General features: G+C 41.1%; 4 protein-coding genes across 5 annotated transcripts in view; 3 read left to right on the forward strand and 1 right to left on the reverse strand.

The window, feature by feature from the left end:
- Positions 1-618: 618 nt before the first annotated feature.
- LOC6577318 (lipase 1) lies at positions 619-2,911 on the forward strand. The gene is made up of 3 exons (XM_002003249.4): positions 619-1,353; positions 1,404-2,066; positions 2,127-2,911. Exons 1-3 carry the CDS (start codon positions 1,219-1,221, stop codon positions 2,604-2,606), a joined length of 1,278 nt encoding a protein of 425 aa, XP_002003285.1. The 5' UTR covers positions 619-1,218; the 3' UTR covers positions 2,607-2,911.
- Positions 2,912-3,196: 285 nt separating this feature from the next.
- On the forward strand, positions 3,197-4,640 carry LOC6577319 (lipase 1). The gene is made up of 3 exons (XM_002003250.3): positions 3,197-3,331; positions 3,388-4,056; positions 4,127-4,640. Exons 1-3 carry the CDS (start codon positions 3,197-3,199, stop codon positions 4,601-4,603), a joined length of 1,281 nt encoding a protein of 426 aa, XP_002003286.1. The 3' UTR covers positions 4,604-4,640.
- Positions 4,641-6,465: 1,825 nt separating this feature from the next.
- LOC6577320 (lipase 3) lies at positions 6,466-8,185 on the forward strand. The gene is made up of 3 exons (XM_002003251.4): positions 6,466-6,684; positions 6,756-7,424; positions 7,481-8,185. The coding sequence occupies exons 1-3, from the start codon at positions 6,550-6,552 to the stop codon at positions 8,024-8,026; spliced, it is 1,350 nt and encodes a 449-aa protein (XP_002003287.2). The 5' UTR covers positions 6,466-6,549; the 3' UTR covers positions 8,027-8,185.
- A 3,896-nt stretch (positions 8,186-12,081) lies between these two features.
- The window catches only part of LOC6577321 (E3 ubiquitin-protein ligase TRIM9), a 111,552-nt gene continuing 105,390 nt past the window's right edge, over positions 12,082-18,243 (reverse strand). For both annotated transcript variants that reach the window (XM_044009121.1, XM_002003252.4), the window contains 4 exons: positions 17,789-17,928; positions 17,593-17,731; positions 14,230-14,463; positions 12,082-12,506 (listed from right to left, as the gene is read on the reverse strand). In XM_044009121.1, the coding sequence (XP_043865056.1) occupies positions 12,217-12,506; positions 14,230-14,463; positions 17,593-17,731; positions 17,789-17,928 (803 nt within the window). In that variant the 3' untranslated portion in view covers positions 12,082-12,216. The remainder of the gene's footprint in view (positions 12,507-14,229; positions 14,464-17,592; positions 17,732-17,788; positions 17,929-18,243) is intronic.

An 18,243-nucleotide genomic window follows, 5' to 3' on the forward strand; every position in this document is an offset into this window, starting at 1 on the left:
GCATATTCCATCCATGCAGTTCTTGTCAGCCTTGGCTGGGCTGTCAGGCGTGGTCCAGGCTGCCTAGAGCAGTCAGCCAGCCAGCCAACATGTGGTGACAGCTTCGAATTAAGTTATTTGTCAAATGTCGAAGCGCTTTGGCCAACTCAGTCGCTGTCTCTGGCTCGATGCACGCCTACGGGCCAGGCGGAGCTGGTAGTCAATATTGGTCCGTGTGACAGCAGTTGGCGCAAATAAAAGGGATCCAAATATTTTATGCAGAAGCCGAATTCAATTTTTGCCAATCAATTGTAAAAAAATCAAGGGAAAGCGATGACATAGGCACTGACTGACAAGAGCCAGCCGAACGCAGGCGTTTCAAATATTTGCAGAATGGACAGCAGCAAAAAAAGATGATGAATGTGAAGGGGGGTAGAATGGGAGAGGCTACACTCTAATAATACCCTGCATAAAAGGCTTACTTCCATATGAAAAAATCAGACTAGAACTGGTCACTCTCAATTCACTCTCTCTCTCTCTCTCTCTTTCTCTCCATCTCTCTCTCTCAAACACTCATCTAGGGTATGCAAAGTGCGAACAATTCTTGTTGCCATAGCTAAGCCTCTGACCAGGCAGGCTTTGCCCAGTCCGCAACGAAATTAAAAATTTAATCTTTCAATCAAGCCGGCAAACAGTTTAAAAAGCCGCTATGAAATTTGATTAGCCAAATCTCAGCTAGCATTTCCATTTTGATTTCCATTTCCATTTTCATTTCCACAGACAAATCAAAATCCAATCCCATTTCAATAGGCAGCCAGATTGCTGCCGTTCTGTTTGACTGACTGACTGATTGACAAATTGACTGCAGCGCCTCTTCAGCAGCAACTGAATTGATCGATTGGCTCATTAAAAGCCAACACTACGCACAGAGCGAACTTTGCACCTGCCGCGCACAATTTCATTATTCTATAACATCAACATTAACATCAGCATCACATACGGAATACTCGCTATGAGAGCTGTTCAGATTACCGCATTGCCACACTGATACTCCCGGCTGGATAGAGTAGAGTAGCATTTCTATGAGCTCGACTCTGTCAGAAATATTAGCAGTACTTGAAACAATTACAATCCGATAAGAGCTATCTGAGCTGGCGCAACTAATTGCCGCTCTCGTTCAGCGATACCCACATTACATCAGAGGCCCTCTACGTTTCAGTAATATTCATCTATAGCGCGATGCCGACCGCGAGCTACCATTGGCGCTGCCTACTGGGCCTGCTCTGCCTGACTGGGCTGTGGACAGCGGGCGCGGCTGGCTTCCTGGAGGACCACTTCCCAGCCAGCGTGTTGGAGGAAGCGGAACTGTCAACGGTATGAAGGCAACTGCCAGAGCAGAGTAGACTCACATCTTTGTCTCACAGCTTCAGCTGTTGGCCAGGCATAACTATCCGGGAGAGCTGCATGCCGTGACCACCGAGGACAACTATGTGCTGCAGGTGCATCGCATCGCCAGACCAGGAGCCAAGCCAGTGCTGCTGATGCATGGACTGCTGGACAGTTCAGCAACGTGGATTATGATGGGCCCACACAGCGGGCTGGGTTATTTCCTCTATGACGCTGGCTACGATGTCTGGCTGGCGAATGCTCGGGGCAATCGCTACTCGCGTGGCCATGTCGAGCTGAACCCCAACACGGACAAGGCCTACTGGAGCTTCTCGTGGCATGAGATTGGATACTACGATCTGCCCGCCCTAATCGATGCGGTGCTGGCCAAGACGGGCTTCCAGAAGCTGAGTTACTTTGGGCATTCCCAGGGTACCACCTCCTTCTTCGTGATGGCCTCAACTCGGCCGGAGTATAATGCGAAGATCCATGTGATGAGTGCATTGGCGCCAGTGGCTTATATGGGCAATGTGGAGAGTCCTTTGGTAGCGCTGGGTCACAGATTGCTGAGAGCCGTGGGAGAAGGGCAGGAGCTACTGCCACATGCGCTTAATGGCTGTCTGCTGTCGGAGCGTACATTACAGACTTGCCTCTATTACATGTGGAAACTGCTGGGAAAGAATCCTGCGGAGTTTAATGAGGCTAGTCCTGCAGTACTCCACAATATTTGCAAATACTCTCTAATATATTCTCTTCCTCAGACTATGATACCAGTTATAATGCATCACGTACCGGCCGGCGCTAGTTCCAGTCAGTTCCTTCATTACCTACAGCTGCATAAGTCCGATCGCTTCTGTTCATACGATCATGGTGAGAAGGAGAACCAGCGCATTTATGGTCAAGCACAGCCCCCGGAATATCCTTTGGAAAAAGTAACAGCTCCGGTCGCTCTCTATTACACGCAGAATGATTATTTGACTGCTGTGAAGGACGTCAAGCGTCTGATCGAGCGACTGCCTAAAGTTGTAGAGGATCACCTGTATGAGTACATGAAATGGAATCATATTGATATGGTCTGGGGCATCAGCGCTAGGCGAATGGCCCAGCCTCGCATGCTGGAGATCTTGCAGATCTATGAAGCGGGTAAAGCACCGAATGGAACAGATTTGACCACGACCCAAAGTGCCGAACGGACAACTGAGAACTCAACAAGGGAAACAGTTAATCCAATTGATGAATAACAGTCAGTATTATGTTTCATAGGGATCGCAACATGCATACAAATAAGAATGAGAATTAAGCTTGAGCATAGTTGCAGAGTCCTGGAAGAGCTCGGTACTTGACTAGCTAAGAATATCTGCATAAAAAGATTTCGGACTCAAAAATTTCCTCTTCTGTTTTGTTCTGTAAAATCAGCAAGTTTTTCTACACCTCGAATTTTCCTTTAATTTGAATGAATCTAAGTTTCTATTAAGAAATATGTAATATATTTAACTATATCATGCGATTCTTCATTATTGAATATATTTTACTGATGCGTGAAGTACTCTGAGATCTATTATTATTACCTTACTTACTAATGAACCTTTAATCTCATTAGCACTCATTTTTAGCACTGCTGAGAGCATGGAAACGGCATTTATTTTCTGTACATTACAAATCGATTGAGACACGAATATAAACAATATTTGGGCGAAAACTGTGCGATAATTACCAGTTGAGCTGTAAGCCGAAAGCTAGCGCAACTAATTGTCGTTCTATGGGAGTGACACTCAGTAATATGGCCCACTAATTGTCAGAATGGAGTTCAGTTCCATTGATCTTGGACATCATGCAGCTCGAAAGCGGTCGATGGACCTGTATACGTAGCTTGTTTTGGTTGACCCAACTATTGACGGCTGGCGAGACGGGGTTCTTGGAGGACCACTTCCCAGCCAGCGTTTTGGAGGAAGCCAAAATGACAACGGTAGGGAGAGATCCGTTCGGGCAGCGGTCCATTTCATAATGTGGTAATACTTACAGGTCCAGCTCTTGGCCAAGTACAAATATCCGGTTGAAACACACACAGTGACTACCGAGGACAAGTACGTGCTGCAGATGCATCGCATTGCCAGACCGGGTGCTAAGCCCGTGCTGCTGATGCATGGACTGCTGGACAGTTCAGCAACGTGGATCCTAATGGGCCCACATAGTGGTCTGGGCTATTTCCTCTATGATGCGGGCTACGATGTTTGGCTGGGGAATTCTCGGGGCAATCGCTACTCGCGAAGCCATGTCAAACTCAATCCCAACACGGACAAGGCCTACTGGAGCTTCTCGTGGCATGAGATTGGATACTACGATTTGCCCGCGCTAATCGATGCGGTGCTGGCCAAGACGGGCTACCAGAAATTGAGTTATTTTGGCCACTCCCAGGGCAGCACAAGCTTTTTCGTGATGGCCTCCACTCGGCCGGAGTACAATACGAAGATCAATTTGATGAGCGCACTGAGTCCGGTAGTTTATATGGGCAATATACAGTGTGAGTTCAAGGGGCTCGCATATCGTTTCATCAATATCGTTGAAGAAGGACGGGAACTATTGCCCTACTCGAATAAATTTACTGGCTGCATGATGTCGGAAACTACAATACAGACCTGTCTGTATTACGTGTGGAAGGCAATAGGAAAGGATCCTGCTGAGTTTAATAAGGCTCGTTATGCAAAGCTAGAATTGTGCAATCTGATCCAACTGTCTCTCTTCTCTCTCTCTCTCTCTTTAGACTATGATACCAGCTATATTGAACCATTTGCCTTGCGGAGGTAGTTCAAATCAGTTCATCCATTACGTGCAACTGTATAAATCCGATCGCTTCTGTGCATACGATCATGCGAAGGAGAACCATCGCATTTATGGACGAAGCAAACCCCCGGATTATCCTTTGGAGAAAGTAACAGCTCCTGTCGCCATCTACTACACCCGAAACGATTATCTGAATGCTCTGAAGGATGTTAAACGGTTGATCAAGCGACTGCCCAATGTTGTAGAGGATCACTTGTATCCATACAAGAAATGGAACCACATCGACATGATATGGGGCATCAGCGCTAGGCGCCTGGCCCATCCTGTCATGCTGGAGGTCATGCGGCGCTATGAAGCGGGTGGACCACAGAACGGAACGAATTTAACCACCACCGTAAGTCCCGTAGAGACTGCCAACATGACAACTGAATCTGTGCTAAAGGCTGTGGGGACTTAGTCTGAGACGATTTTTCCAAGTGATGAACAGGGTAAAAACCTGTTAATAATTGAATAATTAATATAATTACTTGAGAATCTCATGGTTATACGACACTTACAAAAATATATTCTTAATATTGCCTAAGAGTCGATGATTCACTGCTATTGTTACAGCTGCATATAAGACCTGGAATGTTTGATTTTATTAAAATATATGTAACGGACACACAGAGCCCATAGAGTATATAGATTCGTGATCAGTACGATGATCTGAGTCCTTTTTGGCTATGTCCTTCTGTCTGTCTGTATGAAGTCTCGTAAGCCCTAAAAGCTAGAGTCTTTAGGCTGCCGTTTTTGCCTCAGTTGCCGGAGTTTAATTTTAAAATTAGTCTTAATTTTATATTATTTATAATTTCTAATAAATAAATGGTTTTTTTTACGCAGTATTTTTATACTCATTCACGAAAGTGAATCAGTATATTGGTTTTGTGCAATGTCTGTCTTGCTGTCCGTCCGTCTGTCCGTCTGTCCGTCTGTCCGTATGAACGCAATCTATTTCGGCGCTATTGAAGCTAGAGACTTGAAATTTGGAACACATACTCGTGTATATCTCCGATTTATAAAGTGTTAAAATTTTCCCGATCCGCCCACTAGGGGCGTGGCAAATCGGAAAATGCATTTTCCGATATACCAGAAATCATGTTTGTTGAAGAGCTAGAAAGCTGAAATTTGGTATGTAGGTCCGCGTTGACCACCCAAGATCACGAGCTATGGCGGATATATCTACGCCCATTGGGGGCGTGGCAAATCATATAAAACTGTATCTCCTAAAGTTGTAAAGCTAGAATGCTGAAATTTTGCACGTCAGCTAATGGTATGATTCTATAAAGTCTGAAGATAAATTACAAGTCTACGCTCATTGGGGGCGTGGCAAATCGGGCCTGAAGATATAGTGATTTTTTAAATTCTCCTATATTTTGGACACTTTTGATGGCAGAGACCTCAAATTTTGTATATATACTCGGACTGATCACCCAAGACCAAAAAGTTTTGTCGGATATATGTCCGCCCACAGGGGGCGTGGCAAACCGCAAAAGTTTATATCTCCCAAAGTATAATAGCTAGAAGCTTCAAATTTGGATAGTTGAGTTACTGGTAGCCTTCTCTATCGATTCCCCAAATATAATTTTTACGCCTCTTTAGGGGCGTGGCATATCGAAAAATACCCTGTAATTTTCACATTTTTTGAGGGTAAGCATTCAAACTTTGCAGTTAGGGTACCGTTATCTCTTTCTAAAAACTGACCAATAATGAGGTGTCTACGGAAAAACCTGTATATTCTACAGTATTAGAGCGAAACTTAACTACTAAATTGTTGATGGGATGTGAATGAGTATTCCGCAGTCGGTAACGCCCGACTGTTTTCGGTGTTATTTTGGGTAAAATTCTTATTTATTTATTTATTTCTAGATAGGGGGAAATAATTGTTATTTTTGGATATAATTTAAAAAAATAAGAAATAAAATAAATAAAAAATAAATAAACAATTCTAAAATGTCTTTAATGATTTTTTGTAATTTTCACATTTCGGATATTCGACTATTTACAGGGTATGTTTTAGTCAAATAGCCTCAACTAGAGCACTCTTACTTGTGTTTATCCAATCGACTCCTTGGGAAATGTCAATTCTTGGTCTTCTCCCTCCAGTTGCTGTCGTTTGGCACACGAATATGTGGTCAACTGTTTGCAGTCCAAGCCTGCTGGGAGTATGGAGTAATTGTCATACATTTTATATGTTTCAAATCGATTTAGTGGGAAATTTGAAGCGATTACGGTCCAATAAGAGCTAAGTGCGCTGTACTTTGAAGGCTGGCGCAACTAATTGTCGCTCTTTGGGAATGGAACTTGCTACATATAGCCCACACACTGGCAGAATCAAGTTCAGTTGCGTTGATCTTTAACATCATGCCGTGCGGAAGCTGTAGATGGCAGTGCTTACTGGGCCTGTTCTGGCTGACTCAGCTGTGGACAGCAGTTGAAGCGGACGTCCTAGAGCCCACGTATCCGGCCAGTGTGCTAGAGGATGCGGAACTATCGACGGTATGGAGAGATCAGCTCGAGCAGAGATCATTTTAATAACACGCTAATATCCCAAACTGTTTGCCTTACAGGTCCAGTTGTTGGCCAAGTACAAATATCCAGGCGAAACCCACACAGTGACTACCGAGGACAAGTACGTGCTGCAGATGCATCGCATTGCCAGACCGGGTGCTAAGCCCGTGCTGCTGATGCATGGACTGCTGGACAGTTCAGCAACGTGGATCCTAATGGGCCCGCATAGTGGTCTGGGCTATTTCCTCTATGACGCGGGCTACGATGTTTGGCTGGGGAATGCTCGGGGCAATCGCTACTCGCGAAGCCATGCTAAACTCAATCCCAACACGGACAAGGCTTACTGGAGTTTCTCGTGGCATGAGATTGGATACTACGATCTGCCCGCCCTAATCGATGCGGTGCTATCTAAAACGGGCTATCAGAAGCTGAGTTACTTTGGGCATTCCCAGGGCACGACCTCCTTCTTCGTGATGGCCTCCACTCGGCCGGAGTACAATGCGAAGATCCATGTGATGAGCGCGTTGGCGCCAGTGGCCTTTATGACGAATATGCAAAGCCCTTTGATAGGCGTCGGACAAAAGGTCCTCCCTTTGATTGGAGAAGGACAGGAAATATTGCCATACTATAAGGATTTTAGTATCTGCATGCTATCGAAGTCTGTTGTGGAGATCTGTATGTTTTACTTATGGAGGTTGATTGGAAAGGATCCAGCGGAAATGAATATGGCATGTTACGAAAAAGCTATCATTTGTCAGCCTCACCTAATCATCCCTCTTTTTAGACCATGTTACCAGCAATTCTGACCCATGTGCCTGCAGGAGCAAACTCTAATCAGTTCCTCCATTACTTACAGCTGCATAAGTCCGATCGTTTCTGTTCATACGATCATAATGCGCAGGAGAACCAGCGCATTTATGGACGAAGCAAACCCCCGGATTATCCTTTGGAAAAAATAACTGCTCCTGTCGCTCTCTATTATACACAGAATGATTATTTGTCTGCTGTGAAGGACGTCAAGCGTCTGATCAAGCGACTGCCCCACGTGGTTGAGAATAACCTGTTTCCATACAAGAAATGGAATCACATCGACATAGTCTGGGGCATCAGCACTAGGCGCCTGGCCCAGCCTCGCATGCTGGAGGTCATGCAGCTCTATGAAGCGATTGGCGCACAGAATGGAACAAGTTTAAGTCCGGAAGACACTGACAGCACGACGACGGAAACTGCACAGACGACTGAGCAAACGACTGAGCAAACGACTGAGCACACCGAGGGCTTTCTTTCATACTCTCTTAACAGACTCATAAATTACATTTTTGACGACTAAGCTATGAAATGAGTTTTCTGTGTATCGCAATGGGATCAATCTCTGGACTATTAATATATATATACATATATACATAAGTAAGACTCCAAGGTACTCATTCCCATTATTTTCAGCCAACTGCATCCACTTGACTCTAATATATCCTGCCTTTGCCCGCTATCCCTAATGTTTGGCAGCCTTTTGTGTTTATTTTCTTTTCCAGAATTCTAAACTTTCGCCGTCTTGTGGATTTTCTGAGCATTAGCTAAAAAAAAGAAAAAAAAAACTTCACGCATGCGAAAAGTTCATTGTGCCAATTGCTGAATGTGTTGACGGTTTCTTGTTCTAATTCCTGTTGTTATGCGATGCACAGTTGTTGTTGTTTTGTTATTGTTGCTGTTGTTGTTGTTGTTGTTGTAGCTTGACTTGCTGTCAGCTGGCACACGAAATGTGTCGTCAACAATGTGCAATTTTTGCCGCTGTTGTATGTGGCATTCCATTCACACTGAGCACGCCCACTGCCACGCCCACTGGCTGGGCTGAGACACTTTTATAAATTACTCACTTGGCTGTAGACCGCGACTGGCAGCGACAACAACAGCAGCAATAGAAAACGCTTAGAAAGTTGCATGTGTCAAATGCAAAGGCCGACATTTAGTTTACCCGCCACATGTGTGTGTGTGTGTGAGTGTGTGTGTGTGTGTGTGTTTGTTTATTTTGCATTGTGCATACAGAAACTTTAGCTTTGAGCGAAATTTTAATGAGCACAGCGCGAAAAACCACGAAGCAACTTTCTTTTTATTATTTTCGCTATGCATTGTTTGCTATTTTAGTTGTTCTTGTCTATGTGTGTGTGCGTGTGGGTGTGAATGGAAATGCATTAAAGTGTAATTTTTGTATCCGGGCATGAGATTTAATGCTGCTGCAGCAGCAGACTCTGCCCCAAAGCAACTCTGGGGTGTCGGCCACATCCGTTTCCGTCGCGTCGTCCACCATGTTGCGTCCGAAACGCCGCAGTTGGCAGGTGGCCCTGGTACAGCAGCTGCTTTACAGCATCGCTCGTTCGCTTCATAAATCATAAAACTTTCGCCTCACGTCGCAGGCTCCCCCCTCTAGCGTCCTGCCAGCCAGCCTGCCACACAAGAAACTTGCAACAACCCAAGCTGCCAACTGACGCTAAGTGTTGAGTAAATGTTTTCGCGCCTCGTTGCGTTCACCGACTCCCCAAAAACAGTCTCCAATGCAGTGTGGTTGCTGTTGTTGTTGTTAATGCGGATGTGGCACGTGGTTGTCGGAGCTGCTTTGCAGCCTTGCCTCTGCTTTATGCATAGAGTTCAAACATCCATATTAGTATTACTATTAAAATACCAGCAGGAAAGCCATCGTAGAAAAACCAACAAACCGCTAAAGATTAACTCAAACTGAGTTTTTATTTATTAACTAACTAAAGGTTGAATTTGATGGATTTAGCATATGCGTTTAGAGACCTATTCAGTAATATACCCTCAATAAAATGTACCAATTATATATAGAATCTATAAATCATTTATATTTATTCCCTTCATACTTGCCTTGATATTTTTTTCAGTCACATTTATTCCATGTGAAAAATGTACTTTACTCATTCTTCTCTCTCTCTCTCTCTCTCTCGTCCTCTAAATTTATTGATGAATTAAAGTTCAGCTTTCTAATGTATTTGTATCGCAACCATTTGAACCTGAATTAATCCCATAAATTTGAATTGTGAATTATTTAATTAATTTGGTCATTTGCTGACAAATGATGCGAGAAGCTATTATGTTTGTCTAATATCATCATCTACCTACTCTAAATGAACATAGGTATTTCCGATTTGGCATTGTCGTCATGGTTGCATAATTATACATATATACGTATATCTGGAACTCTTTATTATCGAAATGGTAGACAATATACTCACTAATTGGATCTATAGCTAACTTTCTTTAGTAAATGTCTAGAATCAAATTATCCCTACATAAATTTATAGCCTAGGTATTTAGTTATAGGTTAATGTATTTTTTCACTAGTACTACTATGGATTATGTACTTTATAAACCCACACACTAATATTTAAGCAGAAAAGATTCGAATTCAACTACATATAATAATAATAATAATAATATCAAATTGTAACTTCCCTTAGAAGTATCAAATTTGTTGCATAGAGAGAATGCCTTAAGTAATAGATCAATTGTCCAGGCATGCAGCTTCTGTTTGTCAACGAAAGCCGCTTCATTCCTCTGGCCTAGCACAGCTTCTTTATAAATGAAGAGCATTTCATGATGAGACTTTTGGACTACCCCTGTCCACCAGCCACATATTTCAAAGCTCTCATTGAGTTATACTATAAAATACAAATGCTCCCACTCAAGTGACGCCATTGCCATTGCGCTCATTTTGGCATATTTAGCTAATTCTAATCTCAACTACATTTCATATTTAACGCTTATATGGAACATAAATATGAAAATATGTTCTAATTGGCCAATTTTAATTTTCAAATATCCAGGCAGCATTTCGTTTCACATATATGAGTATGCTGAATTTTAATTAGATCTTTAGATCTTTTGGCAAACACGTCGATTATACAAATAGAAATATTTCACAAATTTACTGGCCCCGCTAGCACTCCAACTTGTCCAATAGGCGCTTTCGCAATAAATTGTTCCACAAATTTGCATCTGCAATTTTAATATTTATTATTTATTTTCCATATGACTTTATAAATAAACTCGTGTCAGCTGTTGTTGTTGTTGTTGTTGATTCCATTAAAATATGATTTGTTTTTGTTGCTGTTCGTTTGTTTGTTTTTATCATGTTCTGAATTGTTTTATTATTATTATAAGTATTATTACAACTAGAGATATTAAACATGCATAGAGATTTTAATTTTACGATAATTTGTCGTTGCTTTGTAGTGTTTTATTTTATTTGTGTATATGCTTAAAATGGAAAGGTATAAATAAGGGATTTATGTTCAAATATTACACACGTAAAACTAGCAAATATTTATGCATATATGTATATTAAGTATACTCACACAAAAAAATAATAATATTTATAATTATAGTAAACAAACATTCATAGCCCGTGTTTGTGAAGTAATTACATTAAATGAAAATATTTATATATGTAAATATATAAAATAGATTATGTTGATATTTACATGAAACTTAATAATAAGTATGTTAATTAATATTAATGTAATTAATTTTTTTTAAGCGAATTGTGTGTGTTTTTTTTTTTTTTTTTTTAATTTGCACATTTAACATTGAGAACTTTAAAGTATGTTTTATTTTTTATTAGTTTTTTTGATTTTTTTTTTTACTATTTTGGTTCAATTTAAATTTCGATTGCCTGTAAAAACTTGCATTCAGTCTTAATACTAAATACTTGTGGCCATGGCCAGACCACATATTTCGCTAATCATATTTTATTTCTGCATTTGTAATTTTATTTTATTTGCACGCAAATAATTATGCATTCAACTGATTTTTTTTTTTTTTTTTTTGCCCTTTATTTTATTTTATTTTATTTTTTTATATTTTATATTTATCATAATTTTTGGCTTGCAATTTAACACGCACAAATTTCCGGCAAACACACAAATACACAAAGATACATATTTATTTTTATGTATATGTGTTTCCTATCTCAACTAATTACTAATGGATCTTTTCTGTGTGTTTATTTTGGTTTGATTTTTAGATTGATGCATTTAAATTTCATTTATTTTCTCCCTTTTTTTTTTTTTGCACGGTGCTTGATTTTTGGCTTTGTATATTGTAAAAAAGAAACTTTAAAATTTTAATATATTATATTTATTTTAGTGTATTTTACATTTATTTGGTTTTCAATTATTTTGAATAATTATTTGATTCAAGCAACGCTGACTATATATAAACTTTTTTTTTTTTTTTTTTTTGTATTTTTTTGCAGCGTTTTTGAAACGTTGTCTTGAGTTTTATATAGGGATACGAATAGATTGTAGATATGTCGCTAAGTTCTGCCCGAGACTACGTTCATATAATAAGCACAATGATGTGGAGTAAGTGTATATAGATTATGCTATAGGCTACATAGTATAAGTTTATATGCATATAGACACCGATAACTACTAAATGTCAAGCTATATGTACACAATTCGCTACTCCTCCCATCTCTCTCTCTCTCTCTCTCTCTTTCTCTCTCTAGAAATAATCCATTTTGGGCGCATCCAAAGCCGTGTGCATAGTCAAGGTGACGCCGCGATTGATGCTCACCGCTGGATAGAAGACACCATAGAGATCCCGGAAAGCCACCGAGCCCTGCGGCATCTCGTTCACCAGGAAACTGAGCGTGTGCCGCTCCAGATCCAGCAGCACGCCAATTGTGCTGCCCGTGGTAATGCCGCCCTCGACGCGACGCTCGTGTATGGAATTGTGCTGGAACCACGAGCGCTGGCGATCAATGTACATGGCAAACGACTTTTCATCCTTGCCTGAAATGAATGGGAGATAGTGGAGAAAGTATTTAAGATGGGTGGATAGGATAGATAGATAGCTATGTATAGTCTAATCAATTTATATTTGAGCAAGGCAAAGGCGTTTCTTCGGTTGTGGAGAAATCAAACTCCTATATCAGGTATTTGTCTCAAGCTTTAAAGTACTCTCTAAAGATATGCAAAGTGGTTCTCTGTGACAAAACCTTACAATGATTTATACATATACATATGTATTTTTATTATACTTTAATATATTTATTAATATTATCTGAGTCAGGTACTGAAATTTCATTCATTCTGGATACATCAAGCTCCTATAGAATCAATTTTTCCCAGGATAATATTCTCTAAGGACTATATCTACCAGGATGTTCAAATTGATTGTATATGATAAAATCCTCCTATAATTTAAGTCCTCCTAGAGCAACCTATTGAAATTTTTGATAAGACTTTTCGCTAGAACAGCCAATAATAACTGCAAATATATTTATAGAGAAAATAAATTTACTCTGATTATCCTTCATAATTCTTCTTATATAGACTCACAGCAGTGCTTTTAGCTTAGTCTACTTTCTCTCTCTCTTCACTCTCCTCCTTTTCATTCTTCCTTCAATATGTTTTTCCATCTACTACTGCAAATGACTTCAGGCGACATCAGTTTTTTCCATTTTATTTTCAGCTTTCACCTTGCTTTTGTTATATTCCAAAAGACAACTGCAGCAGCAGCACAACAACGACAACAACAACAACAGCAACAGCTCGTAAAAAGAAGTTGGCAACAACTGCATTGTTAGTGTCAATGTCAGCCGCTTGGGGGCGCCACCTGCGCCAAAGTTGCGCATTTCGTTAGCGAACTTCAGCGTTTGCATATGAAAATTTAATTTCAAAACTTGCGAATTGCAGGAGTCGAGCGCAAACGCTTAATGGAGCGCAGGCAGAGCTTTAACTATAGAAAAGTACTTTGAGAATTTCTACCAAATAATTTAAGAGGCCAGTCGAATCCACAAATAAACTTTTGTCACGCGCAAAACTCGAAGTGTCGCACTTTTAATTACTTTTGTCTGTCCAACAATCCCATATAACCCTATCGAATTCCCACTTCCTTCTTTGCCACGCCTCCTTTGAAACGCATTTTCAATCAATTTACTTGCCAGGCGTCTGGGCCCGCTTCCTTCTATATATGTGTTTGTATTTGGGTGTTTGTTGGCACCTCGGATGGTTTCTAGATCCTTGGCAACTGCAAAGTTCTTGCCGAAAACTTTCACGCACACGCAACAAGAAATGGCAAAAGTTCTTCTGGTCACGCCCACCAATCGAAATGACGCCTTCCATTTGCCATTATATTGGCCGGAGTGAAATGGAAATGGAAAAGTTTCTTTTCCAGAGCAGCAACGTTGCGCCTTCTGCTGCCCTCCCTCAACTCGTCGTCGTATTTGCGTCACTTATTTATTAGCTACAAAGTTTTCTGCATATGATTGGCCTTTTGTCAACGCTAGGTGGCGCTGCAAATCCATTTGTTGCTTCGATTTCCGTTGCATTTGGATAGTTTCCTTTGTTCTTCTTTCGCGCCTGGCGCAAAGTTTGTGAAAGCTTTTCAAGTGCTTTGCAGCGCCTCGAGTGGGCGTGTCGTTTTTTAATTGAATTTCAAATGCCAAAAGTGGCCCCGCACCCATCCGCACCTGCAGCTCGACAGCTCTGCAGTTCGACAATTTGTACTCACCCAACATTTTGTTCCTGGCCACATCGATGCGGGCCACACCGAATGCCGGATCCGTGTCCGCCGTATAGTTGTCAATGGTGAATTCCCAGTAGTGGACGCCGCGCGAGAAGCCCACAGATCCAAGGGCCACACGATGCTCCCAGCCCTCCACAGAGACGGTGGCATTATTTTTGCTAAAGATTAGTCCAGAGCCAGCTCCGCCGCTCAGCACGGGATCAAACGTGAACCAGGCCACTGCAAGCACAGATAAAGAGATAGATAGAGTGAGAGAGAGAAAGAGACATGATATAATGGAAAATAAGCGAATATTGAAGCAGACAACAGTCTCCAAGGTGGCAGCTTGGTGCAGAGCTGACTAGCTTACACTACAGTGGGTTTTATGGTCGAAAATTGACAAGAGAAATTAAAGCTAGCAAATGTCAAACAATAGCTAAGGACAGTGGAGCAAAATAAAATTTTTGATATTAATTAATTTACTAAATATTAATTTACTTAGAATAAATAATGCTTAGTTAAATAATAAAAAAAAAAACAAGGGTAATAATGATTATAAAACTAAAGTAAAAATAAAAATTAATTAAAATAATATATTTATTCATCATCTCATTCAGTCAATTTTGAAATTGTTTATAATTTATCTATTTTATGTTGTTAATTTATAATCATAGGAAGTAAATACCTTAATTTTGAATGGCATCAATCATAATAAAAATTTCAGTTCTAATAATGATCTAATATCTCATTTAACGATCTTATATAATCATAGGAAGAAAAAATATAGAGATTTGACGCGATTTTCATATTGTCGTTAGATAAGCTATAAATGTTATTGACGAAGATTATATAATCTTCACTATTAACATTTTTCCACATTAGTCAAAATAAAACATAAAAACTAGTTTACAATTTTTCGCAGACCTCGAACCACTGTGCCGCATGTGCCTGCAATTTTCTCTATTGTCAAAGCTCAAGTGGCCTTGGCGAGTGGCTAGCGGCAAGTAGCTGCGGCCTCCTGCCTAGCTGATGGCTGTCTCCTGGCCGGTGGCTGCTGCCTGGTGGTTGGTGGCCAGTGGCTCGTGCTGACCAGCGGAGTGGCTTCAGTTGCAGCACTTGGCTAAGTTGCAGTCGGTGGCCGGTGGCCGGTGGCCAGTGGCCAGTGGCCCATAGTTTATGCTGTTATGCGCCGCAAAGTATGCCACGAGCAGGGCTCGAGTCGAAGTACTTTATTAAATTTACTTTTATTGTTGTGGGGCATTAAGTGGCCAAAGCCAAGGCGCTTGGGGAATGCCACTAAAGCCAACTAAGGCAGACGAGCCAGCTGCAGGCAGTTGCCACTATGGTGACGATGACGATGATGATGGTGATGATGATGATGACGATGACGTTGCGCTGCCTGCATTGACTGCCTTTTTATTGGCCACCAAAGGCAGCCAGCCACAATAACAAGCTTGAAGTTTATTGTTTCGCTTTGTTGATGCCACAATATGATTTGGCGTTAATAACAAGCCATTTATTGAAAACAAATAAGTCTAGTCTAATCTAGTTGAGATTAATATCAAATCGAGCAATGACTTAAGTTAAGGCAATTCAAGCTGATTTGTTTAGCTGAAGTTAGAGGCTTACGGGGTTTTATTTATTCATTTATTTATCGATCGCTTAAAGCGAATATTAGAATGAAAAGGAAATTGTTAACAAGGGTTAAAATTATGAGCCCTATAATGGCTGAGCTGCTGGATTTTATTTTGCAGATTTTGGCATGACCGCTAAGCCTCAGTCGATAAATCTGATTTTTCTTATCAAATCTCATCTTCTAAGAAAATCAAACTGTTTGGCTCCTTACGCTCTATGCGCGATCTGTTTCCGCTCCCAACTGATCTTCTTCTGAGCAATAGACTTTGGTGCTTTTCGTATTTATTTTCTGTCGAGCGCCTTGAGTTGAACTATTCGTGTGACGCTCTTTTTGACGAACTTTGTTTCGGGAGTCAAACGATTGACGTTCGCTCTATGAAGCTAAGTAGTGAGCAAACTCACACGCACACACTCAAATCATGTAGGCCATTGATGCGCTTAGCGAACACACCCACGCACACATACCATCACATACACCAAAGACTTGTCGCTGCTTTTAACTCAACCAAAGAGAGCAGCCAGAGCGAAACAAAACAAAAAGAAACACTTCTTAAAGTACCGATGCAATCGGCTGCTCTCTGAGTTCTTTCTGAGAGTGTGAGTAAAAGACCCGATTGAGTGATTCAGAAGCTGTCAACAGTGATTTGCGAGCTTTGATAAATAATAAATAATATTTTACTAATAATATATATATCTCGTAACATAGCTCTTATTTTCTTATTACATGTTTTGCATATAACAATAAAATATTGTGCTTAGCTGCCAAGAAACAGAAGAAAGCCAGACACTTCTATACTCAGATCTTTGCTACTGCAATTAAAACTAATCTATATGATTGTCATTTTCTATTTCTCTCTCTCTCTCTCTCTCTCTCTCTCTCTCTCTCTATCTCTCTATCTCTCACAACATTCCCTCATTCTAACCCTTTCTCAACGACTTGTATATTTTCGAGGTGTTTTGGTTAATGTTTGGAAGCCAGCTCAATTAGCAGAGCCCACCCATTGCCCATTGCCGATTCGGACACGCCCAGGCAGTGAGTGTTACGCGTCATTAAGCGTCAACGGTTAACCGTTAATTACTTAGGCGTACGCGCCCTATGTAAGCACTTTATAAAATAACAATTCGCATGAGCCCGAGCTGCCAGAGTCTGGGGGAACTTGAAGCGCGGGGTTAACCTCCAAGCAATAATCAATTAAAAGTTGCAAATTAACGTTGGGGCAACTAATAAAATGCCAAGGATAAAGCAGACGCCAGGACAACGCCATGGCCATGGAATGCGCTGGCAATTTTATAAATTAAATAACTTCAAGCGTCAGTTTCATTTGCAATGTGGTTAGGCAAGAGGGGGAGTGGGTGATTGGGCGGAGTGGTTGTGTATGTCAGGTGGCGCATGCATCAATCAAGTGAGAATTGGATTGCGAATGGAGCCGCCTCTGGCCGGCAGGCGCAGCTAAAGGGGTCAATGGCTGTTTGACATGCAAAGCACGACAGACGGCAGCGGAAAGCAAAGGGGGCTTGGCGCATGACCGAAAAGGATTAAATTATAAAAGAGTTGTTGGCAAAGTAGCTGCAGCAATAGAACCAGAGCCAGAACTAGAACCAGCACCAGCAGCAGAACCAGCAGCGAGCGGCAATAGCTTGAAGCTGAGAGTTTAATTGAAAAAGCTAGTACTAGTCTAGTGCGAGAATAGTGGGCGAGTAGCGAGGGGGGGTAAGACTGGAGGGGCCACTCACCTTCCGCTGTTTGCAGTCCAATCAGCTCCGAGTATTCACCCTCGCCGGCGCTGTTGAAGGCCTTCACGCGCGCATTGTACATGGAGTTGAAGTGGAGACCGTCAACGGTGCAAATTGTTTCCTTGCCGCAATAAACTTCCTGTAAAATGTCGATGGTTGAATACCCATTAAAGCCAGTCAAGTTGAGCTGACTTACCCTGAACTCGCCGCCGCTGCCATCGTCCAGCTCCAGGACATATCCCTCGACAAAGCAATGGCTCGGTGGCTGCCACGCAACAGTCACAGAATTGTTCTCCGCTGAGCAATCCGCTGGCAAAATTGTCGGCGTCGAGGGTGCTATATGATCAAAGGGCGAAAGAGAGAGGGGGAAGAGACGACACAGTCAAGTTAGTTTGATATAAATACAGTATAAATGTAATCGTCTATGTATGTAAGTATATGTGTGTGGGTTAGTAAACAAAATTATATTTTAAATAACTGTGGCACAAGTCAGAGTAGAGTTAACAGAGTTTTCAAAAAAAAAAATAAATTAATTAATTAATTAAATAAATTAAATCAATATTATTATAATTATTATTTTTTTTTTTTTTATTATATAACATATTTGTCAACAGATTTGTATAAAGAAATAGAAATTAAATATTAAAATTG

Source organism: Drosophila mojavensis, unplaced genomic scaffold (genome assembly GCF_018153725.1).
Source record: "Drosophila mojavensis isolate 15081-1352.22 unplaced genomic scaffold, ASM1815372v1 contig_36, whole genome shotgun sequence".
NCBI lineage: Eukaryota > Metazoa > Arthropoda > Insecta > Diptera > Drosophilidae > Drosophila > Drosophila mojavensis.